Source organism: Stenella coeruleoalba, assembly GCF_951394435.1.
Source record: "Stenella coeruleoalba genome assembly, chromosome: 2".
NCBI classification, from domain to species: Eukaryota; Metazoa; Chordata; class Mammalia; order Artiodactyla; family Delphinidae; genus Stenella; species Stenella coeruleoalba.
In genome coordinates this window covers 171,451,247-171,475,020 of record NC_137147.1, presented here as the reverse complement: position 1 = coordinate 171,475,020, position 23,774 = coordinate 171,451,247, and the positions used below count along the sequence as shown (strand labels likewise).

At 39.8% G+C, this 23,774-nt stretch overlaps 1 protein-coding gene across 12 annotated transcripts in view; it reads left to right on the top strand.

Annotated features, from left to right (window-relative positions):
• Positions 1-23,377, top strand: part of ARHGAP21 (Rho GTPase activating protein 21) — a 170,386-nt gene extending 147,009 nt beyond the window's left edge. For 8 of the 12 annotated variants that reach the window (XM_079913778.1, XM_079913776.1, XM_079913777.1 and 5 more), the window contains 14 exons: positions 260-385; positions 5,893-6,177; positions 9,173-9,237; positions 9,314-9,453; positions 10,360-10,502; positions 11,368-11,523; positions 11,620-11,698; positions 12,743-12,816; positions 12,894-12,983; positions 14,601-14,726; positions 14,923-14,964; positions 15,285-15,390; positions 17,304-17,335; positions 20,936-23,377. In XM_079913778.1, the coding sequence (XP_079769904.1) occupies positions 260-385; positions 5,893-6,177; positions 9,173-9,237; positions 9,314-9,453; positions 10,360-10,502; positions 11,368-11,523; positions 11,620-11,698; positions 12,743-12,816; positions 12,894-12,983; positions 14,601-14,726; positions 14,923-14,964; positions 15,285-15,390; positions 17,304-17,335; positions 20,936-22,597 (3,126 nt within the window). In that variant the 3' untranslated portion in view covers positions 22,598-23,377. The remainder of the gene's footprint in view (positions 1-259; positions 386-5,892; positions 6,178-9,172; positions 9,238-9,313; positions 9,454-10,359; positions 10,503-11,367; positions 11,524-11,619; positions 11,699-12,742; positions 12,817-12,893; positions 12,984-14,600; positions 14,727-14,922; positions 14,965-15,284; positions 15,391-17,303; positions 17,336-20,935) is intronic. The other 4 variants (XM_079913783.1, XM_079913781.1, XM_079913775.1 and 1 more) reach the window with 1 other exon arrangement.
• Positions 23,378-23,774: the final 397 nt, after the last annotated feature.

Here is a 23,774-nt window from a genome sequence, read left to right as displayed (position 1 = left end):
GTAAATTATACTATTTCTATTATTTTTTAGTGGTTAAAAAAATTCCTCCAGGGGACTTTAAAAATGATGGATACCCATTTTTTTAAAAAGCAAAACCAGAAATTTTTCTAATGTAATTGATAAAGTTAGGGTTTTTCAAAAATAGCCTTTCATTTCGAAGATTTAGTAAAAGTCTTTTTCAGCAAAACAATTTCAACATGCAAATACTTATAAAGAAAAAAGCTGACATTTGCTATGTTTTCTTTGGCCTTTTCTATAGATCACAGACAGCCAAAAGTCATCAGAAGATTCTGGATCCCGGAAAGATTCTTCCTCAGAGGTTTTCAGCGATGCTGCCAAGGAAGGGTGGCTTCATTTCAGGCCACTTGTCACTGATAGGGGCAAGGTAGTGTGTTTTCTCAGCTACTGTGAGCGTGTGAAATGCAGGCCCTGAAAAGTAAAGCATTAAGTCTCTATACATAAAACGGTAAAATAGCCAGAATAAAGAGTGGAAAACGTTTATAAGCATCTTTCTCTACATAAAGGAAAAGTTATTTTTACAAATTCTAATCAGAGATTTAATTTTATACCTTTTTCATCCTTTATATCAATTACATATGGAATATGTTGTTTTGCGTCTTATCAGTGTAAAAGAGACATGGGAGTATTTAAGAAGGAACTCTGATTTTCTTATTAAGTAGTTTATTACCCATGGATTATTACAGAGTAGTACTTTAGGGACCAGCAGTTCTCCATATTAATAATTTAAAAATTTTTATTCAGTATCTCCCAGTTTACTCAAGTTGCCTTTATTTATTTATTTTTTTTGAGTTGTTTTTTTTTTAACATCTTTATTGGAGTATAATTCCTTTACAATGGTGTGTTAGTTTCTGCTGTATAACAAAGTAAATCAGTTATACATGTACATATATCCCCATATCTCCTCCCTCTTGCATCTCCCTCCCACGCTCCCTATCCCCCCCTCTAGGTGGTCACAAAGCACCGAGCTGATTTCCCTGTGCTATGCGGCTGCTTCCCACTAGCTATCTATTTTACATTTGGTAGTGTATCTGTGTCCATTCCACTCTCGCACTTTGTCCCAGCTTACCCTTCCCCCTCCTCATGTCCTCAAGTCCATTCATCAGAACCACTTTTTTTTTTTTTTTAAGATTCCAGATATATGTGTTAGCATACGGTATTTGTTTTTCTCTTCAAGACTTGCTTCACTCTGTATGACAGTCTCTAGGTACGTCCACCTCACTACAAATAACTCAGTTTCATTTCTTTTTATGGCTGAATAATATTCCACTGTATATATGTGCCACATCTTCTTCATCCATTCATCTGTCAGTGGACACTTAGGTTACTTCCATGTCCTGGCTATTGTAAATAGAGCTGCAGTGAACATTGTGGTACATGACTCTTTTTGAATTATGGTCTCCTCAGGGTATATGCCCAGTAGTGGGATTGCTGGGTCATATGGTAGTTCTATTTTTAGATTTTTTAAGGAACCTCCATGGTGTTCTCCACAGTGGCTGTATCAATTTACATTCCCACCAACAGTGCAAGAGGGTTCCCTTTTCTCCACACCCTCTCCAGCATTTATTGTTTCTAGATTTTTTGATGACCATTCTGACTGGTGTGAGGTGAAACCTCATTGTAGTTTTGATTTGCATTTCTCTAATGATTAGTGATATTGAGCATCCTTTCATGTGTTTGTTGACAATCTGTATATCTTCTCTGGAGAAATGTCTATTTAGGTCTTCTGCCCATTTTTGGACTGGGTTGTTTGTGTGTTTTGATATTGAGTGCTTGTATATTTTGGAGATGAATCTGTTGTCAGTGGCTTCGTTTGTAAATATTTTCTCCCATTCTGAGGATTCTCTTTTCATCTTGTTTATGGTTCCCTTTGCTGTGCAAAAGCGCTTAAGTTTCATTAGGTCCCATTTGTTTATTTTTGTTTTTATTTCCATTTCTCTAGGAGGTGGATCAAAAAGGATCTTGCTGTGATTTATGTCATGGAGTGTTCTGCCTATGTTTTCCTCTAAGAATTTTATAGTGTCTGGCCTTACATTTAGGTCTTTAATCCATTTTGAGTTTATTTTTGTGTATGGTGTTAGGGAGTGTTTTAATTTCATTCTTTTCATGTAGCTGTCCAGTTTTCCCAGCACCACTTATTGAAGAGGCTGTCTTTTCCCCATTGTGTATTCTTGCATCCTTTATCAAAGATAAAGTGACCATATGGGCGTGGGTTTATCTCTGGGCTTTCTATCCTGTTCCATTGATCTATATTTCTGTTTTTGTGCCAGTACCATACTGTCTTGATTACTGTAGCTTTGTAGTATAGTCTGAAGTCAGGGAGCCTGATTCCTCCAGCTCCGTTTTTCCTTCACAAAATTGCTTTGGCTATTCGGTATCTTTCGTGTTTCCATACAAATTGTGGAATTTTTTGTTCTAGTTCTGGGGAAAATGCCTTTGGTAGTTTGATAGGGATTGCATTGAATCTGTAGATTGCTTTGGGTACTGTAGTCATTTTCACAATGTTGATTCTTCCAATCCAAGAATATGGTATATCTCTCCATCTGTTTGTATCATCTTTAATTTCTTTCATCAGTGTCTTACAGTTTTCTACATACAGGTCTTTTGTCTCCTTAGGTAAGTTTATTCCTAGGTATTTTATTATTTTTTTTCAATGGTAAATGGGAGTGTTTCCTTGATATCTCTTTCAGATTTTTCATCATTGGTGTATAGGAATGCAAGAGATTTCTGTGCATTAATCTTGTATCCTGCAACTTTACCAAATTCATTGATTAGCTCTAGTAGTTTTCTGGTAGAGTCTTTAGGATTCTCTATGTATAGTATCATGTCATCTGCAAACAGTGACAGCTTTACTTCTTCTTTTCCGATTTGGATTCCTTTTATTTCTTTTTCTTCTCTTATTGCTGTGGCTAAAACTTCCAAAACTATGTTGAATAACAGTGGTGAGAGTGGGCAACCTTGTCTTGTTCCTGATCTTAGTGGAAATGGTTTTGGTGTTTCAACATCGAGAACGATGTTGGCTGTGGATTTGTCATATATAGCCTTTATTATGTTGAGGTAAGTTCCCTCTATGCCTGCTTTCTGGAGGGTTTTTTTTTTATCATAAATGGATGTTGAATTTTGTCAGAAGTGTTTTCTGCATCTATTGAGATGATCATATGGTTTTTCTCCTTCAATCTGTTAATATTGTTTATCACATTGATTGATTTGCATATATTGAAGAATCCTTGCATCCCTGGGATAAACTCTGTTTGATTGTGGTGTATGATCCTTTTAATGTGCTGTTGGATTCTGTTTGCTAGTATTTTCCTGAGGATTTTTGCATCTATGTTCATCGGTGATATTGGCCTGTAGTTTTCTTTTTTGTGACATCTTTGGTTTTGGTATCAGGGTGATGGTGGCCTCGTAGAATGAGTTCAGCAGTGTTCCTCCCTCTGCTATATTTTGGAATAGTCTGAGAAGGATAGGTGTTAGCTCTTCTCTAAATCTTTGATAGAATTTGCCTGTGAAGCCATCTGGTCCTGGGCTTTTGTTTGTTGGAAGATTTTTAATCACAGTTCAATTTCAGTGCTTGTGATTTGTCTGTTCATATTTTCTACTTTTTCCTGGTTCAGTCTCGGATGGTTGTGCTTTTTTAAGAAGTTGTCCGTTTCTTCCAGGTTGTCCATTTTATTGGCATATAGTTGTTTGTAGTAATCTCTCATGATCCTTTGTATTTCTGCAGTGTCAGTTGTTAATTCTGCTTTATCATTTCTAATTCTGTTGATTTGAGTCTTCTCTCTGTTTTTCTTGATGAGTCTGGCTAATGGTTTATCAGTTTTGTTTATCTTCTCAAAGAACCAGCTTTTAGTTTTACTGATATTTGCTATCATTTCCTTCATTTCTTTTTCATTTATTTCTGATCTGATCTTTATGATTTCTTTTCTTCTGCTAACTATGCAGTTTTTTTGTTCTTCTTTCTCTCATTCCTTTAGGTGTAAGGTTAGGTTTTTTATTTGAGATGTTTCTTGTTTCTTGAGGTAAGATTGTATTGCTATAAACTTCACTCTTAGGACTGCTTTTGCTGCGTCCCATAGGTTTTGGGTCCTCGTGTTTTCATTTTCATTTGTTTTTAGGTATTTTTTGATTTCCTCTTTGATTTCTTCAGTGATCTCTTGGTTATTTAGTAGTGTATTTTTTAGCCTCTGTGTGTTTGTATTTTTTACAGATTTTTTCCTGTAATTGATATCTAGTCTCATAGCGTTGTGGTTGGAACAGATTCTTGGTACGATTTCAATTTTCTTAAATTTACCAAGGCTTAATTTGTGACCCAAGAATGTTCCATGAGCACTGGAGAAAAAAGTATAATCTGCTGTTTTTGGATGGAATGTCCTGTAAATACCAATTAAGTCCATCTTGTTTAATGTATCATTTAAAGCTTTTGTTTCCTTAATTTTTTTCATTTTGAATGATCTGTCCATTGGTGAAAGTGGGGTGTTAAAGTCCCCTACTATGATTGCGTTACTGTCAATTTCCCCTTTTATGGCTGTTAGCATTTGCCTTACGTATATAGGTGCTCCTATGTTGCGTGCATAAATATTTATAATTGTTATATAGTATTCTTGGATAGATCCCCTGATCAGCATGTAGTATCCTTCTTTGTTTCTTGTAATACTCTTTATTTTAAAGTGTATTTTGTCTGATATGAGAGTTGCTACTCCAGCTTTCTTTTGATTTCTATTTGCATGGAATATCTTTTTCCACCCCCTCACTTTCAGTCTGTATGTGTACCTAGGTCTGAAGTGGGTCTCTTGTACACAACATATATACGGATATTGTTTTTGTATTCATTCAGCCAGTCTATGTCTTTTAGTTGGAGCATTTAATCCATTTACATTTAAGGTAGTTATCGATATGTATGTTCCTATTACCATTTTCTTAATTGTTTTGGGTTTGTTATTGTAAGTCTTTGCCTTCTCTTGTGTTTCCTGCCTAGAGAAGTTCCTTTAGCATTTGTTGTAGAGATGGTTTGGTGGTGCCGAATTCTCTTAACTTCTGCTTGTCTGTAAAGGTTTTAATTTTTCCATCAAATCTGAATGAGATCCTTGCTGAGTAGAGTAATCTTGGTTGTAGGTTTTTCCCTTTCATCACTTTAAACATGTCCTGCCACTTCCTTCTGGCTTGCAGAGTTTCAAGTTGCCTTTATAATAATTTTATTGTTTCCCCTTATTTTATAAATATAGAGGTATTTAAATGAATATCAATATCAATATATGCTTCATTAAGTAGATAACAATATAAGAAAAACTTCACCAGAAAATTTTGTACAATATTTGTGTAGCTTAATTTATAAGAAAACTTTAATACTATCAAAAGAGTATCAAATTTCTTTTAGAAAACCCATCTTGCATGTTGTTGCTTGACCATATAAAGTTGATCAGTTTTGTTAACTAAATTCATTACGTCTGCATATCCTTTGGGGATTAGTTTTTTCAGTGTTTGTCATTTGCATGATCTAAGACTTGTCTTAAGCCTTGCTTTCACTCAGAGGATTTTTCTGACTGACCTTTTTCCTTATTTTCTATTCCCTTAGCATTTTTTATATATTTTGCTACACTCGCTTTATCCTAATTAACTTTATTCATTTTATTTTCTCAACCCAATTAAAATTGAGATTTCATTGCCCTTGATTGTGATAGGAATACATTACCCAACTTGGTTTACGTTCCACGCTTTTTGTCTTTCCTGCCCTAACAAATACATATTGACGTAAAGCAGGCACCTGCCACATTGGGTATACATTTAAGCGTGTTAACAGTGTTGCTAGATGCATCTGTCCTGTCACTAAGATTTAGCCAAGTGTTGAGTATGCCTGATCTGTCTCATGTTCTCCAGCGAGTTGGTGGAAGTATTCGACCATGGAAGCAGATGTATGTTGTACTTCGGGGCCATTCGCTGTACCTGTACAAAGATAAACGAGAACAGACGACTCCGTCTGAAGAGGAGCAGCCCATCAGTGTTAACGCTTGCTTAATAGACATCTCTTACAGCGAGACCAAGAGGAAAAATGTCTTTCGACTCACCACGTCCGACTGCGAGTGCCTGTTTCAGGCTGAAGACAGGGACGACATGCTAGCCTGGATCAAGAGCATCCAGGAGAGCAGCAACTTAAATGAGGAGGTTAGTGTCCAAAACGACATTGATAAAACCGACGCTGTCGCAACATTTTCTTTTTAAAGGAGACCGAAAGAATCTGATACATCATTTAAAAAAAAATCATAACGTGCTATCTTCACTTAAAAATAGTTGATCAGGGCTTCCCTGGTGGCTCAGTGGTTAAGAATCCGCCTGCCAATGCAGGGGACACGGGTTCGAGCCCTGGTCCGGGAAGATCCCACATGCCGCGGAGCAACTCAGGCCCGTGCACCACAGCTACTGAGTCTGCGCTCTAGAGCCCGCGAGCCACAACTACTGAACCCGTGTGCCTAGAGCCTGTGCTCCACAGCAAGAGAAGCCACCGTAGCGAGAAGGTTCTGCACCACAACGAAGAGTAGCCCACGTTCGCAGCAAGTAGAGAAAGCCCGCACGCAGCAATGAAGACGCAACTCAGCCAAAAATAAATAAATGAAATAAATTAATTAAAGAAAAAAATAGTTGATCAGAAGGAAAATTCAGGGACTTCCCTGGCAGTTCAGTGGTTAGGACTCTGTGCTTCCACTGCCAAGGGCACAGGTTCGATCCCTGTTTGAGGAACTAAGATTCTACCATCCACACGGTGCTGCCAAAAAAAAGGAAAACTCAAGTGTACCTATATTATATTATTTTCACTTACTGGGAAAATCACCATTACTGACCTAGAAAAGCAGATTATTCATACATTCTGCATACCTTCTCAGAAGCAGTGAAGCACTGAGCAGAGACCTAGGTTCCTAGTCCTGGTCATTACCTTTGTGACTGAATAATTCCAGATCTGTTTCTTTGTGTCAAAACCAGGGTTGTTGTGGGCTTAAGTTACAGCGAAAATGCATCTCCAAACAAATTGCTGTGTAAATGCAGAGACCCTGATAGCATGATTCTTGTTAATGAAATTATGCAGGCAAGAATATAATATAGCCTACTGTAATACAGTAATTGGTTTCTAAGAGAACTTGTAGTATCAGAAATCATGTTATAAGCCACTTTTTCTTTTTAATAAAGAGAGTTTCTGACTCACAACCATCAAGTTATTTTTTACAGCAGAACTTTCAGTAGTGAAGATTTTTTTTTTAAGTGAAGTTTTTTTTTTGTTTTTTTTTTTTTGCGGTACACGGGCCTCTCACTGTCGTGGCCTCTCCCGTTGCAGAGCACAGGCTCCGGACGCGCAGGCTCAGCGGCCATGGCTCACGGGCCCAGCCGCTCCGCAGCATGTGGTATCTTCCCGGACCAGGGCATGAACCCGTGTCCCCAGCATCAGCAGGTGGACTCTCAACCACCACGCCACCAGGGAAGCCCAAGATTTTTTTTTTAAGTGTACATAACTGTAAACTTTACAGAGCAGATTCAGCAATGATTAAGTCTAGATTTTGCTCAAGGGTGCCTTTTTCATATCATCAGCAGTTTTTCTTAGACGTTATTCTCATTTGCGTGCCCGTTGTTTTGACAAAAAAAAAACCCACAAGGTTCTTTCCCCCTACTTTCCCATACAGTATGCAGGGACACCTACATTAACCATGAAGTTATGCAAATTATGTTCTCGAATTCTGTCATTTCCATTATATCCAATTCAAGTCATGAAAACTTAGAACATAGGAAAACGCCTGTACTTTTTCTCGTCTGACAGTTTACACTCTACCTTGTTTGTTGTGAACAACGAATACCAGATCCATATCAATACAGCCCTTTTTCTACAACCACCGCTATAAAGAGACATCAGACCTGAGTTTTGGCAAAGTAAACAGGGAGAATCACAACTTGGGTGTAGATTTCAGCTTTAAGTAGCAGTTCAAAGGAGTTCCTGTTTGATCAGCCCCTGCTCTATGCCAGGTGTCCTGCTGGGCAGTAGATGACTTCATCTTTGAGACATAGGGCTTTTTTAGAAATTGAATGAAGTGATGCTGATGAAGAACGCACCCCAGTGCCTGGTAGGTCATGAACATGTACTTCGTGTCAGCCATTATAGCATCATCACTACCATCTGATTCTGAGACACGGGTGTTTTCACCAAGTTTTAGAGCTAAGAAAGTAATAATTCACCGAGCATATACCATATGGCAGTCACTCTTTTAAGCATTTTATGTCAGTTAATTTCAGCAGCCATATGAATGTGTCTTCTTATTATCATCACCATGTTTCAAACAAGGGAACTTTGTGGCAAAGAGAAGTTAAGTAATTTCCCCAGGGTCACATAGCTCAGAATTGTCAAGCAGTCTTATTCTAGATCTTAACCATATCCTCTTTCAGTTGGTAAATGAGAAGAATCTATTTGAATTCGAGAATTTATAAAGTCTGTATTCTTTGTAAATTGTAACGTTCACTATGACCAAAACGAGACAAGTAAAAAAAATACTTGCGAACACATGTCAATTTATAATTGGAACCAATAGGGGAAAAAAAAATCATCTCCTTGTGGTCAACTCTGAGTTTTCCATGTAGCATATTATTGAGGTTAACCTGTTGAGGTTAATAAAACCAGGTTTGAGCTTTTTTCTTCTGATAATATAACTGTCACTTCTGATACTAATTGACCCTCAGTCTCACTGTTCCTATCAATTAATCATTAACACATTTTGGCAGTATTCCATCTTTTATCCAACTGTATTATTTTGAAACGCTGATCATTCTTTCTGGTATTAGTGAGAGAAAAAACTGGCTCACTGCTTCCCAGTCATTTATTAAAAACGCCAGATCAGTTCAGTAAGTTTGAACACTGGCTACTTGCTGGTACCAGTCCAGGTGTTGCTGGGGTACAGAAAGTAAACAGAAAACTCTTGGCGGTGGCAGAGGCCCTTGAACGTTTGTCACTTAGTGAAGTTAGGTCATGATTTGAATAGAGCTTTTAAAACAACTCCATGGAGTCTGTATCGAATAAGCAAAGTAGTACAGTATAGAGCTCCCCCCTGCCCCCCAGAAAGAGTAGGATCCTTATTTAGGGAGTTTAGAATTGACTTTCTAATTTTACCTTCTATTTATTCTGTAGGACACTGGAGTTACTAACAGGGATCTGATTAGTCGAAGAATAAAAGAATACAACAGTCTGATGAGGTGAGAATCCCACCATGCCTGCAGGTTAACTGGGACGTAAAATCCGTGCTTGGTCAGAAACGTTCCTTTCTTTCAGCAGCAAGGCAGAGCAGTTGCCAAAGACCCCTCGCCAGAGTCTCAGCATCCGGCAGACCCTGCTTGGTGCTAAAGCGGAGCCCCGGACTCAGAGTCCACACTCCCCCAAGGAGGAGTCAGAAAGGAAGCTTCTCAGTAAAGGTACTGATATCCGCATTCCTAGATAAATTTAGGATTTAAAATTGGGTTTGTAGTAAATCAACTATACTTAAGTAAAAAAAAAAAAAATTTTTTTTTTTTTTTAAATAAAATTGAGATTTTAAAGGTGTTTTCATGTTTTTCTGTGCCTTTTCTGCGGACCTCAGCTCAGGGTGAGCTAACCCAGAGATCACTGGGGGCCTGGTCCAGGCTGGTGGGGCCTTTCCCTTAAGCTGGGGTCCAAGACACCAGTTCTTTTTTTTTTTTTGCGGTACGCGGACCTCTCACTGTTGCGGCCTCTCCAGTCGCGGAGCACAGGCTCCGGACGCGCAGGCTCAGCGGCCATGGCTCACGGGCCCAGCTGCTCCACGGCATGTGGGATCTTGCCGGACCAGGGCACGAACCCGTGTCCCCTGCAGCGGCAGGTGGACTCTCAACCACTGCGCCACCAGGGAAGCCCAACACACCAGTTCTTATAATAAAGATCAAGTGAAGGAAAATACAACACATACATCTATGTCAAAAAGTACCAATTTGATAAATGCAGAGGCTCCAGATGCTTTCGTTTTGAAATAAAACCATTATGTTTCCTTTTGCTAAAATCTCACTGTAAAGATGTCACATTAATTCTATTGTCTTGACTGTTTTAAAGAAAATCATGGTACAGATTGTCAAAGGGTGAAGAAGCAGAATTGATTTGTACTAAATTATATGGAGGGTTGAAAGGAGTGCTATATCAGGAAGAGAATAGAATAGAATAGAATATGTTTGATACATAAAGGATATGTTATTTATAGTACAGGGCTCTGATTTATATAAATATTGATAAAGGATCTTTAAAGTCATGATTTAAACACTCTTGTTTCTATTTTCTTTTCATGTCATTTTCTTTTGAATAACGATCAAAAGATGACACTAGTCCCCCAAAAGACAAAGGCACATGGAGAAAAGGCATTCCAAGTATTATGAGAAAGACATTTGAAAAAAAGCCTACTGCTACAGGAACGTTCGGGGTCAGACTGGATGACTGCCCACCAGCTCATACTAATCGGGTAAGACACCAGCCCGCCAGATTTCCTAAAGCCATTAATTCAGCCGTCGTCATAACAGGACCCGAGTACACAGCCGTGCAGGTCACAGGGGGTATCTGTCCATCTGTTGAGTATTTTCCTCTTCTTAACAGACCTTAGTTTCTCTAAGCATGTCTGACCTGTACGGGTGTATGGAGTAATTTTATCTATAATGCTTTTTTCTAATGTGTTGACTCTGAAATAGAATAATTATTCAACGGCTCAGAATGTATCTGAAACTATCGGTAAGAAGTCATTTTCAAGTCGTGTGTGTTTCTGTTTTCAGCATTTTAAAAGAAGGATGGGAACAAGAATCTGATTAAGAAAGTGTGATAAATGTAAATGTGCGTGTGCGTGTGCGTGCGTGTGCGTGTGTGTGTGCGCGTGTGCGTGTGTGCGCGTGTGCGTGTGTGTGCGTGTGCGTGTGTGTGCGTGCGCGTGTGTGTGTGTGTTTACAATGCCCACGTTAGGATTCATATCATGAGTGGATGGATGTTATTCTTTCCCCCTCCTCTTCCCCGTCCCCCTTCTTTTATTCAACTGAACTGTTGCCACATTCTCCCTACTAGCTCTTGTTTCTTCTTTACACTGTTATCTCCCTGTGGGGCCTCCTCTTTCAGTCTTGACCTATTCATTCTCTTTCCACTGACTCAACTATCTCTTGCTGGTTTTGTCTCTTCCCAGTTCTCCAGTGTTTCTATTCTTTATTTTCTCTGTATCAAATAACAACAATTTATATACTGTTTCCTTTTGGATGAAAAGGGCCTTGTAGCTACGATATGTATCTACTAACTGAAGATAAACATTCATGCTGTGTTAAATAAAATGTTTATTTCTTGTTTTGCAGTATATTCCATTAATAGTTGACATATGTTGCAAATTAGTTGAAGAAAGAGGTCTTGAATATACAGGTATTTATAGAGTTCCTGGAAACAATGCAGCCATCTCAAGTATGCAAGAGGAACTCAACAAGGGAATGTCTGATATTGATATACAAGACGATGTAAGTTTGTGTATTTCTATTTGAATAACTGGTCTGTGTTTTTTTCCTTTGTGGTATTGACTACAAAAATACGGTATTTTTATTTTGCATACCTAGAAATGGCGAGATTTGAATGTGATAAGCAGTTTACTAAAATCCTTCTTCAGAAAACTCCCTGAACCACTTTTCACAAATGGTGAGTTAACCCCACCAAAGACACTGATGCAACAGTTGAACATTACATTGTTGGGAAACCACAGCATATTAAATGGAACCAGGGGAAAATATTTTTGTCAAAAGAAACAGGAGGTTTTGTTTAGTTCTTACTTGTATACAAAGCACAATCATGTCCTATTCTTTGTCATTTGGATTTTTTTTTTCCTCCTGATACATTTCAGTGAAAAACAGTTTATAAAACGTTGTTAAAGTTCAATAAAAATATATATTATCCTGCTCATTCACGTTTACAGCTGAGTTGAAAATATGTTATTATTGTTCTCAGTGAAAAGCCTTCAGGCATAATAAGGTACAATTAGTAGAAAAGCATTTTTTCAGCCAAGCCAACTATTTGACTTAGATAAGACCTTGTAGTAGATGTTGCAGTGCGGGGAGAGAAAGTGGACAGACTGTGTAAATACAGGCTGTACCCTCAGAGAACTCACATTTTAGGGAATTTCCTTTGTTTGATAAGGCCTAGAGGAATCATTAAAAACTATAGTAGTTTTATTTTATTTTATTTTTTATAAATTTATTTTTGGCTGCGTTGGGTCTTCATTGCTGCGCAGGCTTTCTCTAGTTGCAGCGAGCAGGGGCTACTCTTCGTTGCGGTGCGCGGGCTTCTCATTGTGGTGGCTTCTCTTGTTGCAGAGCACGGGCTCTAGGCACGCGGGCTTCAGTAGTTGTGGCACACGGGCTTAGTAGTTGTGGTTCATGGGCTCTAGAGCGCAGACTCAGTAGCTGTGGCCCACGGGCTTGGTTGCTCCGTGGCCTGTGGGATCTTCCTGGACCAGGGCTCGAACCCGTGTCCCCTGCATTGGCAGGTGGATTCTTAACCACTGTGCCACCAGGGAAGCCCCTATAGTAGTTTTAGGACAACATTTCAAAGGCTATTTGGGGTCTTCCCTACTATTTTTTTCTTTTTAATTGTGGTTTGAAATTGAACCTTAAAGGGAAACTAGATTACAGCTCACCTAAACAATTTAAGATGAATTTGTTTTTTTTTTGTTCTTACTGTTGTCAGATAAATATGCCGACTTTATTGAAGCCAATCGTAAGGAAGATCCTCTAGATCGTCTGAAAACATTAAAAAGACTAGTAGGTATTATTTTATATTTTTGGAGGTACAACAAAAGTTCAGCATTTAAATCCATCATGAAAATAATATGTTTCAGATTCATGATTTGCCCGAACATCATTATGAAACACTCAAGTTTCTTTCGGCTCATCTGAAGACAGTGGCAGAAAATTCAGAAAAAAATAAGGTGTGTAAACTGTTTATTGAAGAGATGTACTTTCAGTGGCTTTAGTTGAAAAGATGTACTTCACTGCTTCATGCGAAATAGTCAAAAATAGGTTATAATTAAACAGAAGCTCTAAAATACATCATACTGGTGACCACGTCCCGCTAAAGATCACTCTTAAAAGCAAAAGATCCCCAAAATATGAATTGTTGTTTTTTCAAGACATTTTCTTTCATGTTTATCCAGCAAGAAAAATGAAAAAGTCAGAAATTTTACTTCTTTTATTTTTCAGCTGTATATTAATATTTTGAATGGGCAATATTTGCACAAACAACAGTAAAAATGTATCAAATGGTATACAGTGAAAAACAACAGACATTTTCTTTTTTTGTTTTGTTTCATTTAGATTTAGCAGATAAATTGTTTTGGTTTTGTTTTCATACCACCATATTACCTTTATCAAACACAACAAAATTTATTATTCCATCGTATTATCTAGTAGTCTGTTCACGTGTAGCTTTTCCTGATTGGTTTAAAGAAATATCTTTTGGATGAATATTGTATGATTTTACTCACATGGAGTAAAAAAAAAACACACACACACAAAATAAATGAACAAACCAAACAAAAACAACACATAGATACAGAGAACAGAGTAGTGGTTGCCAGAGGGGAAGGGGCAGGGGTGCAGGGGAGGGTGAAAGGGTAAGGGGGATCAACTGTCTGGTGATGGATGGAAACTAAATTTTTGGTGTGGATCCCAAGACCAGTTTGATTTTTTTTTTTTTTTTTTTGAGTTCCACAATGGTTTTTTACCCTCTAGTATGTTTTTGGGATTGGTTATTTAATATTCTAATCAAATCCTAAGGTCAAAAAATTACACCAGATACTTATAAGATATAACAAAGAAAAACAAAAGGTTCGCACCTTTGACAATCAGGTACTTAAACAGGAGTACAAACTATCATGGAAGGAAACATAAAAACATATAGGCATGTAATACTGAGGTGTTCATTGGTACAAGGATAAGCAACAAGCTTTGGAAGTCTTGGTTGAAGTAAAATTTTTATCAAAAGAATATTTTCAGACATTAGTTTTTACATATTCATGATCTTAATGTACTACTCAGGCAAATTTGGAAATTTTTATGTATCTCTTTCCATTTGTTTAGTTTTTGAGGGGAGAGGTTTTCCCTATTCTTTTGCAAGTTTTATTCCCTTTGATTTTAATATTTTTGTCAGTTGATCCAGCTTTATTAATACTTATTTTTGGCTGAGGTGCACGGCTTGTGGGATCTTAGTTCCCTGACCAGGGATGGAACCTGTACCCCCTGCCGTGGAAGTGTGGAGCCCTAACCACTGGACTGCCAGGGAATTCCCGTAATACTAGTTTTGAACCAGATCAATTGTTTTCAATCAAAGACTTCCTGGAAAAAACAAATGCCAATTAAGTATTGTATGTTGTCATTAAAGCAAGAAAAAGCATTATTTTTTTTTTACACACATCAGTCAACCATTCTTTGAATTATTTTTCATCAAAAGAGTCTTTCAGAAGTAAAATGCCAAACATGCAATGGGAATTTAAGCCTACTTTCTTAAGAAAAGTTGTGATATTTTCTAATATCATCCTCTGTTGCAGATGGAACCCAGAAACCTAGCCATAGTGTTTGGTCCAACTCTTGTGAGGACCTCTGAAGATAACATGACGCACATGGTCACTCACATGCCAGACCAGTACAAGATCGTAGAGACGCTTATCCAGCACGTAAGTCCAGGCTTCGGCTCATCGAGAACATTCTTTTTCATGAGCAGCTGATAGTTGGTAGGGCAGAATTTGGTTATACTTTTTTTTTTTTTTTCCTAAGAGAATTACCTTTTTTTCTGTGCTATCCTCCAAAATATAGATCTCTGTAGGGGGTTATTTAATTTCTCTTTTTCACCTTTTTTATTTTAAATTTTAGCATGACTGGTTTTTCACAGAAGAAGGTGCTGAAGAACCTCTTGTAAGTATTGTCCGTCAGCGTTTGTACTCTGTTCTTCTCATTTGGGACACACAAGATCCTGATCCTACAACTGTGTCACCTTCCTGCTTTGTATGCTATTGTCTGCTTTGCACCCCGAAAGCAGGTCTATAGCGCCTCAGTTTCTGATCTAATGAAAATCCAAGTATGATACTTATTTGGTAATTAATTATATGCAAATAATGTAAAAAATTAAGCATATGTCCTCCACTCAGTAATGTGTCTTTTACTAAATGTTGTTTGAATTTTAAAGAAAGTATCTTTGAAGAGATGATGAAGAGATCTTTGTTTATTAACCATAGACAACAGTGCAGGAGGAAAACACAGTAGACTCCCAGCCAGTGCCAAACATAGATCATTTACTCACCAACATTGGAAGGACAGGCGTCTCCCCTGGAGATGTATCAGGTAACTCTTGCCTGGGCAGTATTGATCTCTAGGTTAAAAGCTAAATTCTTATAACATGAAAGAGCAAATCAATCATAAGTAACAATTCACTATGATTTTTTTTCCTTTTCCTCTTCTTTTTTTCCCTTTCCACTAATAAAAATAATGTAATCTTCCTCTTCTGATTGATCTGAATTATCTTCCAGTGACTGTAATGCCATTGGCAGTGCATGGAGTTGTAATGCTTGTCAGAAAGGAAATACGAGGGAAAATGAGCATGCAAACCACTGTTTTGTTCTTTTTTTTTTAATTCACAGTTTCCATGTAATAGTCATCACAAGGTAAAACAGATACACGCTACTGAGTATGTGGTTGCTGTGATGGCAGAAAGTATGGTCTAGACTGTATGAGTAGTTCTTACTCTTGAGCTGGACGTTCTGTTGAAAAGGCAGCCAATTAAATACGTAAAATGCTCATGGGCACCATTCCCATAAATGCAGTATATTATCTTGTCACTACAGAGGTCACCGTAAAAGTCAATTTCTTTGACATTTTCTTCTGTCTTCTATTGCCACCCTCATGTTCGGTGAAGTATCAGTTCTAATAGGCTCTTTCGATGCAAATTTTCTCCTGCCAAACTGTTGCACTAACCTAGCATGTTTTACACCATGTTCTCCCTTTGTCTCTAGTTCTTGTTTTAGTCCTAAAGGGTTTTCTTTCCAGCACTTACTGACACAGGCAAATCTATACTGATGTTGCACAGGCGAGATGGGAGGAGTCTATCACACGGTCATGTCGCTAGTGGATTCCGTGGTGTCCCTGATGGACAGCTGGAACTGTAGGAAGAAGGAGGACTGCTGTCCACACTGTAGCTGCCTTGTCTGCAGAAACCCCCGATTCCTGTAAATGCAAACCGAGTTGATCTGTGGTGTACATTTTCGCTTACGATTATTGTAAACAGATCACTACTACTTTCTTAAAGGTTTTTCTGCTGTTTCTTGTTATTTCTGAAGCAGACCGTGAGGAGAAATAGCATGGTATGGTCTACCAGTTCTTAAAGTCATAAAGCATTGAGCCATGTGTTGAAAGGGGCGTGGCATGGGGCTCAGCTCATTAATTCTGAAAATCCATTTCCCTGAAGTTGAAAGAGAAAATTTCCAAATTGGTGTTGTCCTGAAGAGTGCTAGCCCCTTCCTACCCTCTTTATACTTGTATAATCTGAGTTTTTTGCCAGACAGTAAAATGATGCTCTCCATTTTTCCATTTCCATAATAGCATTTGTTAATAAATAATTGGAAAACTGGTAGCAATTTAACTAGTCTAAAGGATCCCTGACTGCACAGATGTGAAACCGGGGTCCAAAGTACAGAGATCAGCATGATTTAACGTAACGTCAAAGTGACCTAGAAGCAGGGTTATCCTAATGCATCCTTACGCACACAGTATATGCTTCTAAAATTTAACATTGACAGTCTGACAAAAATCAACATAAATACACTGAGTCTGAGCATCTCAATTTGTAGCGAGGGCAGCCAACAATCCTAAACGTTCTACATTGTGTATCAGTTTCAGATACAGGATGTGGTACATAGTGCAGTTCTTCCAAAGGTCTTCAAGCTGCTTTATTGCTAGATTGAACGCTTAGCACATTTAATAAACACTAGTGTTTCTGTTTCGTTTAGTACAGGGCTCCTTTGCCATCCCTATCATTGAGCTGATTCTGCCTACAATTCACAGCATCCTTTCATGGCGGTGGCTTTCTGTGGTGCAGCCTGCATCTTTGTGAGCTCTGACTATCCACTGTGTTCTCTTGTTTTTGAGTTTTGCTTTCACATTTTGTTCTGTGCCTGTCTTTTCCATAAGTTTTGCATTGTTTGTTGAAAGCAGTAAAGAATCTGACCAATACTGACCATGTTTTCTTTAACTTCTCACAGATTCAGCTACTAGTGACTCAACAAAATCTAAGGTAAATTGTTTTGTACAGTTTGGAATATTTCAGAGGGGAATTGCTTTGTGGCTTGGTATGCAGATGCACCCGTGTCTGTGTCTGATGACAGACCAGCAGAGTCTTATAAAGGGAAAAATGAATGCTTAAAATAGAATATGATAGAGGAATACTGGATGGTGAGGTGGGGTGTTGGATTTATCTCAGTGTAGTTTAGCATAATTCAAAGAAGTAGGCATTTACCCCCTCATTCTTAATGTGAAAATTTTCTAACATATGCAAAAGCAGAGAGAATAATATAATGAGCCCTTATTATCCACGCTCAACAATTAACACATGACCAAGTTTGTCTCATATGCGCCCGCCCACTTTCCTCCTCTTCGTGACTTTTGGTTTTTTTGGTCTTTTTTTTGGCCTCGCAGCAGGTGGGATCTTAGTTCCCCTACCAGGGATGGGACCCGTGTCCCCTACAGTAGAAGCTCAGAGTCTTAACTACTGGACCACTAGGGAAGTCCCTCGGGACTGTTTGGAAGCAAATCCCAAACATTTTATTTCATTCTGTAAACATTTCAGTAGTAATATAGACTTTATTATTATTATATATTTTTTATGAAAATATATATTCTTGCCTTCTTTTCAACAAGATCATTCATTTTGTTTTTTTTGTTTTGTTTTGTTTTTAATAAATTTATTTATTTATTTATGGCTGCACTGGGTCTTCGTTGCTGCTTGCGGGCTTTCTCTAGTTGCTGCGAGCGGGGGCTACTCTTCGTTGCGGTGCGCGGGCTTCTCATTGTGGTGGCTTCTCATTGCAGAGCACGGCCTCTAGGCACACGGGCCTCAGTAGTTGTGGCTCGCGGGCTCTAGAGCGCAGGCTCAGTAGTTGTGGCGCACGGGCTTAGTTGCACTGCGGCATGTGGGATCTTCCTGGACCAGGGCTCAAACCCGTGTTCCCCTGCATTGGCAGGCGGATTCTTAACCACCGCACTACCGGGGAAGTCCCTAACTTTGTTTTTATAATCAATTTTTGTTTACATAATTTGTGTTCTGTTGACACCACCACCAGAGTACACTTTTTAGTAGTTTTTAAGACATTCAGTTCGAAAGTCCTTCATTAATTCAGTTTGTGCCAGCTTTGCTCCTCTGAGACTGTAGCAAGTAGAATTGTCAATAAATTTGTTCAGATGTTCTATTTGGAAATGAGACATACGTATCATTACATATCATTTCTAAACATAATGGGATCACATATGACTAAATTAGAATTGAATTTCTTGCAGAAAATATCATAAAATATTGAATGATCTGTCATTTGCTATCACTTATATTGTGATTTTTACCATCTTTTTACCCCAACTTTTCATTTTGAAAAAGTGTAAAATAGCACCCAAACCTTTTGCCCTAGATTTATCAGTTGGTAAATCTTGATATATATGTAATTTTTTTTTTCTGAGTCCTTTGAGAGTTAACTTATAGACATGGTAACACGTTGCCCCTAAATGCTTCAGTGTGCATCTCTGGAGAACAAGGGGATTCTTCTATGTAATGCCAGCATAATTATTGTATTCTGGTAGTTCACATGAGTACAATGCATCATTATTTCTAACGTACAGTTTTTACACAAATTTCGCCAGTTGTCCCAATAATGTGTGTTGTTTTTTCTTTTCCTGTATATAGGATGCACTCAAGGATCGCCCCTTGCGTTATGTTGTCATGTCTCCTTAGACTTCTTTACTTTGGAACAGTTTCCCACCTCTTTTTGCCAGAATATGAGATTTTAGATTTAGATTTTTAGGTTTTAGATTTCATACCTGTTTGCAATTCCCTCCTTTCCTCTTACTAGATGCATATTTCTTAGCCTGTGGTTATAGCAGTCTCTTCATCTTAAGTAAATTATGGTGGTGTTTGTATTACACCTATAATATAATGGATGTCCAAATGATATAATCCTTCGTAACAGTTTTTTTCAGTTGTAAAATAATATAGTCATTTGCTCCAACACATAGTGATCACAGAAACATCGAATTTTAAAAGGAACCGTTGGGAATCTTAAAGATAGTATAATCGAATTTCTTCTCACTTAAATCAACAATGAAGTTGAGGTGTTTAAAAGTGAATCACTTGCTCAGTGTCATACCCAGCAAGCTAGGGAAGGAACACCAGGTCTTCTAATTCAGAGCTCAGTCACAGCCATCATCCCCTACGGTCTTCAACAGAATGTGTTAAATGTGAATAACCCTTAGAAAGGTCCTGTATAATTATAAAATCCTTTATAACTTATAAAAACAAAGTTCCATCAATCTGTGATTTCATTTTGGTGAATCCTTTCTAATACAAAAGCCTGAATTTTTACTGTAATTTTCAAGACTTCAGTATAGTAGTTCTAGCTTGTCTAAGATTTTTATGACAACAGAGAAACTATCACTCAGTTTCTGTTACTCTGCATACTTCCTGCCTGCCTGCTTGACTTAAATGGTGTGTGTTACACCAGCTAGTGTTTATCGACACCGCCCCCTCCCCGACCCGAATTTACTTAGCCTGTAGGTACATTACCAACACTTAAACAGTCATCATCAAGAACCTATTAGGCGTAGCTGACAAAGCCAATTGGCCGCACTGCCACTTTCTCAATACAGGGCACTGCAGTGTTTCTATGGTAAGGATTTCAGGTCTTTAATTGACCTTATGTGTTTTGAACTTCATGATTTGGTTGTTACTTGAGATCAGTGAAGACAGTGCCAACTTGATTTACCTAAGGCCAGTCTCTGCAGATCGAGCCTGCCTGAAGTAACGAGAACCCAGGAGCTCCCTTATCTTAATCAGCTTATCTGATACAGTATCTGTATCATGTGATAGCTGTAATTGGAAGATTGAAGTTAGTCATAAAATTTTAACCAATGTCAGAATATTATATTCTACTCAGTCAGAATATTGACTCTTTATGAGACCCGTGTTCCAGAGGAAGGAACCTGAGGACCCTCTGAGGGTAGCAGAAGCAGGGACGGTCTGTAGATGGAGGGAAGTCAAGAAGAATAGGAGTGCGAGAGGGCCCCAAGCACAGAAGGTGTCCCTGAAAGACAGGTGTATGTCAGCTGTGACATGGCAGATAAATACCACCAGGCAAGAAATGGGACAGATTAAATAAAAATAAGAAGTTATCTTAGGTACAAGTTAAAAGGGGGCATAAAAACTACACCCTGTTATTACTTAGCTTTAGTGGTTAAGAAATACTTGGGGGAGGGGGAGGGAAGGAGTGGGAGTTTGGGATGAGCAGATGCAAACGATTCAATGTTATATAGAGGATGGATAAACAACAAGGTCCTGCTGTACAGCACAGGGAACTATATTCAATCTCCTGTGCTAAACCATCATGGAAAAGAATGTGAAAAAAAAGAGTGTCTATATGTGCATAACCGAGTCACTTTGCTGTACAGCACAGATGGGCACATTGTAAATCAACTATATTTCAGTTAAAAAATGAAATAAAAAATAATCACCAAAGCAATGGAAATCACACACACAAAAAGCAAAAGAAATATTGGTGCGGGGTGGGGGGGACCTTTTCAGAAAGTGAACTCAATAACGTTCTTATGTTCAAAGTCTCGTGTCTCTGCTCCCCAGGGTTCTTGGGGATCCGGAAAAGATCAGTATAGCAGGGACCTGCTTGTGTCGTCCATCTTCGCGGCCGCCAGTCGCAAGAGGAAGAAACCAAAAGAAAAAGCACAGCCCAGCAGCTCGGAAGACGAACTGGACAATGTGTTTTTTAAGAAAGAAAATGCAGAGCAGGGTCACAACGATATTAAAGAAGAGTCCAAAAAAGAGAGCGAGACACCGGGCAGGAAACAAAGGACCGTGGCTTGCAAAGAAAATCACGCGAAGAAGGACGGCAGCGCGGCCAGAGCTGATCAGCGAGCCCTGCGGGGGGAGGGCGCAGAGCCCCCGGCCCCCCAGGGCGCCAAGCAGAGCAGGTCGCCCACCCCGAGCTGTCGCCTGGCCATCCTGAAAGAGGGCCCCAGAGCCCTCGCGGCCCAGAAGGCCTCCCACCCGGACGAGACGGGGCCCGATTCCGGCGCTCTGGCGAGGTTTTCCACCAAGAAATCCACCAGCCCCGAACCCAGAGTCGGCGAGTTTCTGGTCAGTGTCGGCACCATCACCGCCGACTGCTCGGCGACGTCGCCCGCCCCCTCCGTGACCGGCCTCGACTCCAGCCGGCTGAGCCCCGAAGTGCAGTCGGTGGCCGAGAGCAGGGGCGACGACGCCGACGACGAGAGGAGCGAGCTGGTCAGCGAGGGGCGGCCGGTGGAGACGGACAGCGAGAGCGACTTCCCCGTCTTCCCCGCCGCGCTGGCCTCCGAGAGGCTCCTCCGTGGAAAACTGCACGAGGCCACGAAGACGAGCCGGCGGGACTCCGAAGGCAGTGAAGTCAGCTGTACGGAGGGGAGTTTAACACCGAGTTTAGAGAGCCGGAGACAGCTCTTCAGTTCCCATAAGCTGATTGAGTGTGACACTCTGTCCAGGAAAAAATCCGCCAGATTCAAGTCAGACAGCGCGGCTCTAGGAGATGCCAAGAATGAGAAAGAAGCCCCTTCCATCACGAAAGTGTTCGAGGTGATGAAAAAAGGAAAATCGACGGGGAGTTTACTGACACCACCAGCCAGAAGCGAATCCGAGAAACAGGAGCCCACCTGGAAAACGAAAATAGCTGATCGGTTAAAACTGAGGCCCAGAGCACCGGCAGATGACATGTTTGGAGTAGGAAATCAAAAAACCAACGCCGATCCTGCCAAAAGGAAAAACATCAAGCGCAGACACACGCTGGGAGGGCACAGGGATGCTACTGAAATCAGTGTTTTGAATTTCTGGAAAGCGCAGGAGCAGAGTGGGGACAGAGAATCCGAACTTTCAGCTGTGACACGGTTGAAGCCCAAATGCTCAGCCCAGGACCTGTCCATCTCAGACTGGCTGGCCAGGGAGCGGCTACGCACCAGTACGGCTGACCTGAGCAGAGGGGACGCGGGGGACCCCCAGCCCCAGAGCCTGAGCACATTAGAAATACCCACCACGGACCCAGCCCTGTCTTCTCAGTCCGATGCAGACAGTTCTCCCAGCACCCTGGCTTCAACTAACAGGCCCCCTCTTTCCACACCACCACAGCCACCTGACCAAATCAATGGAGAAAGCTTCCAGAACACGAGCCAAAACGCCAGTTCTGCAGCGACGGCCCAACCTCATCAACTGTCCGAAACCCCAGGCAACAAAGCACAGTTCCATCCCTGTCTTTAAACTGGGGGCACGTCCACTCCAGCGAATAAAAGCTACTGTTACACGTTCCATAACTCTGTAAATATTTTCTTGTACCAGAATTGTTATTATGCAGCCTTCATTTGGGCTGGTTTCATCACTTTGCACTGTGAAATAGCTTTACAGTGCATTACTACAGCCAGAAGAACATATATATATATTTAAAAATATATTGGATAGTTGTATACAAATGAGCAAGGTTATTTGTTGCGACTCACCCCATAGTGCATACACCCAACATTACTGAAGAAAATAGCTGGCATTAGTATGCAGCCAATGTGTTCTTTTGGTTTCATCACTAACAAAAGTGCCTCATCATAAAAATACATTTGGTTTTTAGGGTGCCATGTTGTTAAAATTAGATAACTTACACTGAGTAAACAAATGCGTTTTATTGGTAACAAATTTCATCACATTTACCAGTTTTAACACAGGTAGATACAGAACTTCCATTCTCTAGTCATTCCAGGTGGATCTCTGAGTTTTCTATTCAAACTTTTAATACAGTTTTTGAGTTTTGTGTGACTTGAATTTTTAATCTTTCTGTAAAATACGTAACTTAAATGAACATATTATATGTGTATCTTTTCTTCAGATACCAGATTTGATATAAATGTTGTAACATAGGTGTGTAGATAGTGACCTGGCTGGAACTGGCTTCTTTATGGAGAAGAATATAATTCTGCATGAGGACTTAATGGATCCAAACCTGTGTCATGCCTGTGTGCATACCCAATTAAACACTGGAAATAAAAATTGTTTTGGTGAACTTTGCATGGCTTGAAACTTATTCTAATATATATATTTAAATGCCATCCATTTATAACTGGCTTAATTGGTTCTGACATTTATTTATTTATTTACTTATTTAATTTTTTGCTGCCGTGCGGCACGCAGGATCTTAGTTCCCTGACCAGGGATCGAACCTGTGCCCCCTGCGGTGGAAGCGCGGAGTCCTAACCACTGGACGGCCGGGGAAGTCCCTGGTTCTGACTTCTAAAAATTTACCTACTCTAGGGCTTCCCTGGTGGCGCGGTGGTTGAGAGTCCGCCTGCCGATGCAGGGGACACGGGTTCGCGCCCCGGTCCGGGAGGATCCCACATGCCGCAGAGCGGCTGGGCCCGTGAGCCATGGCCGCTGAGCCTGCGCGTCCGGAGCC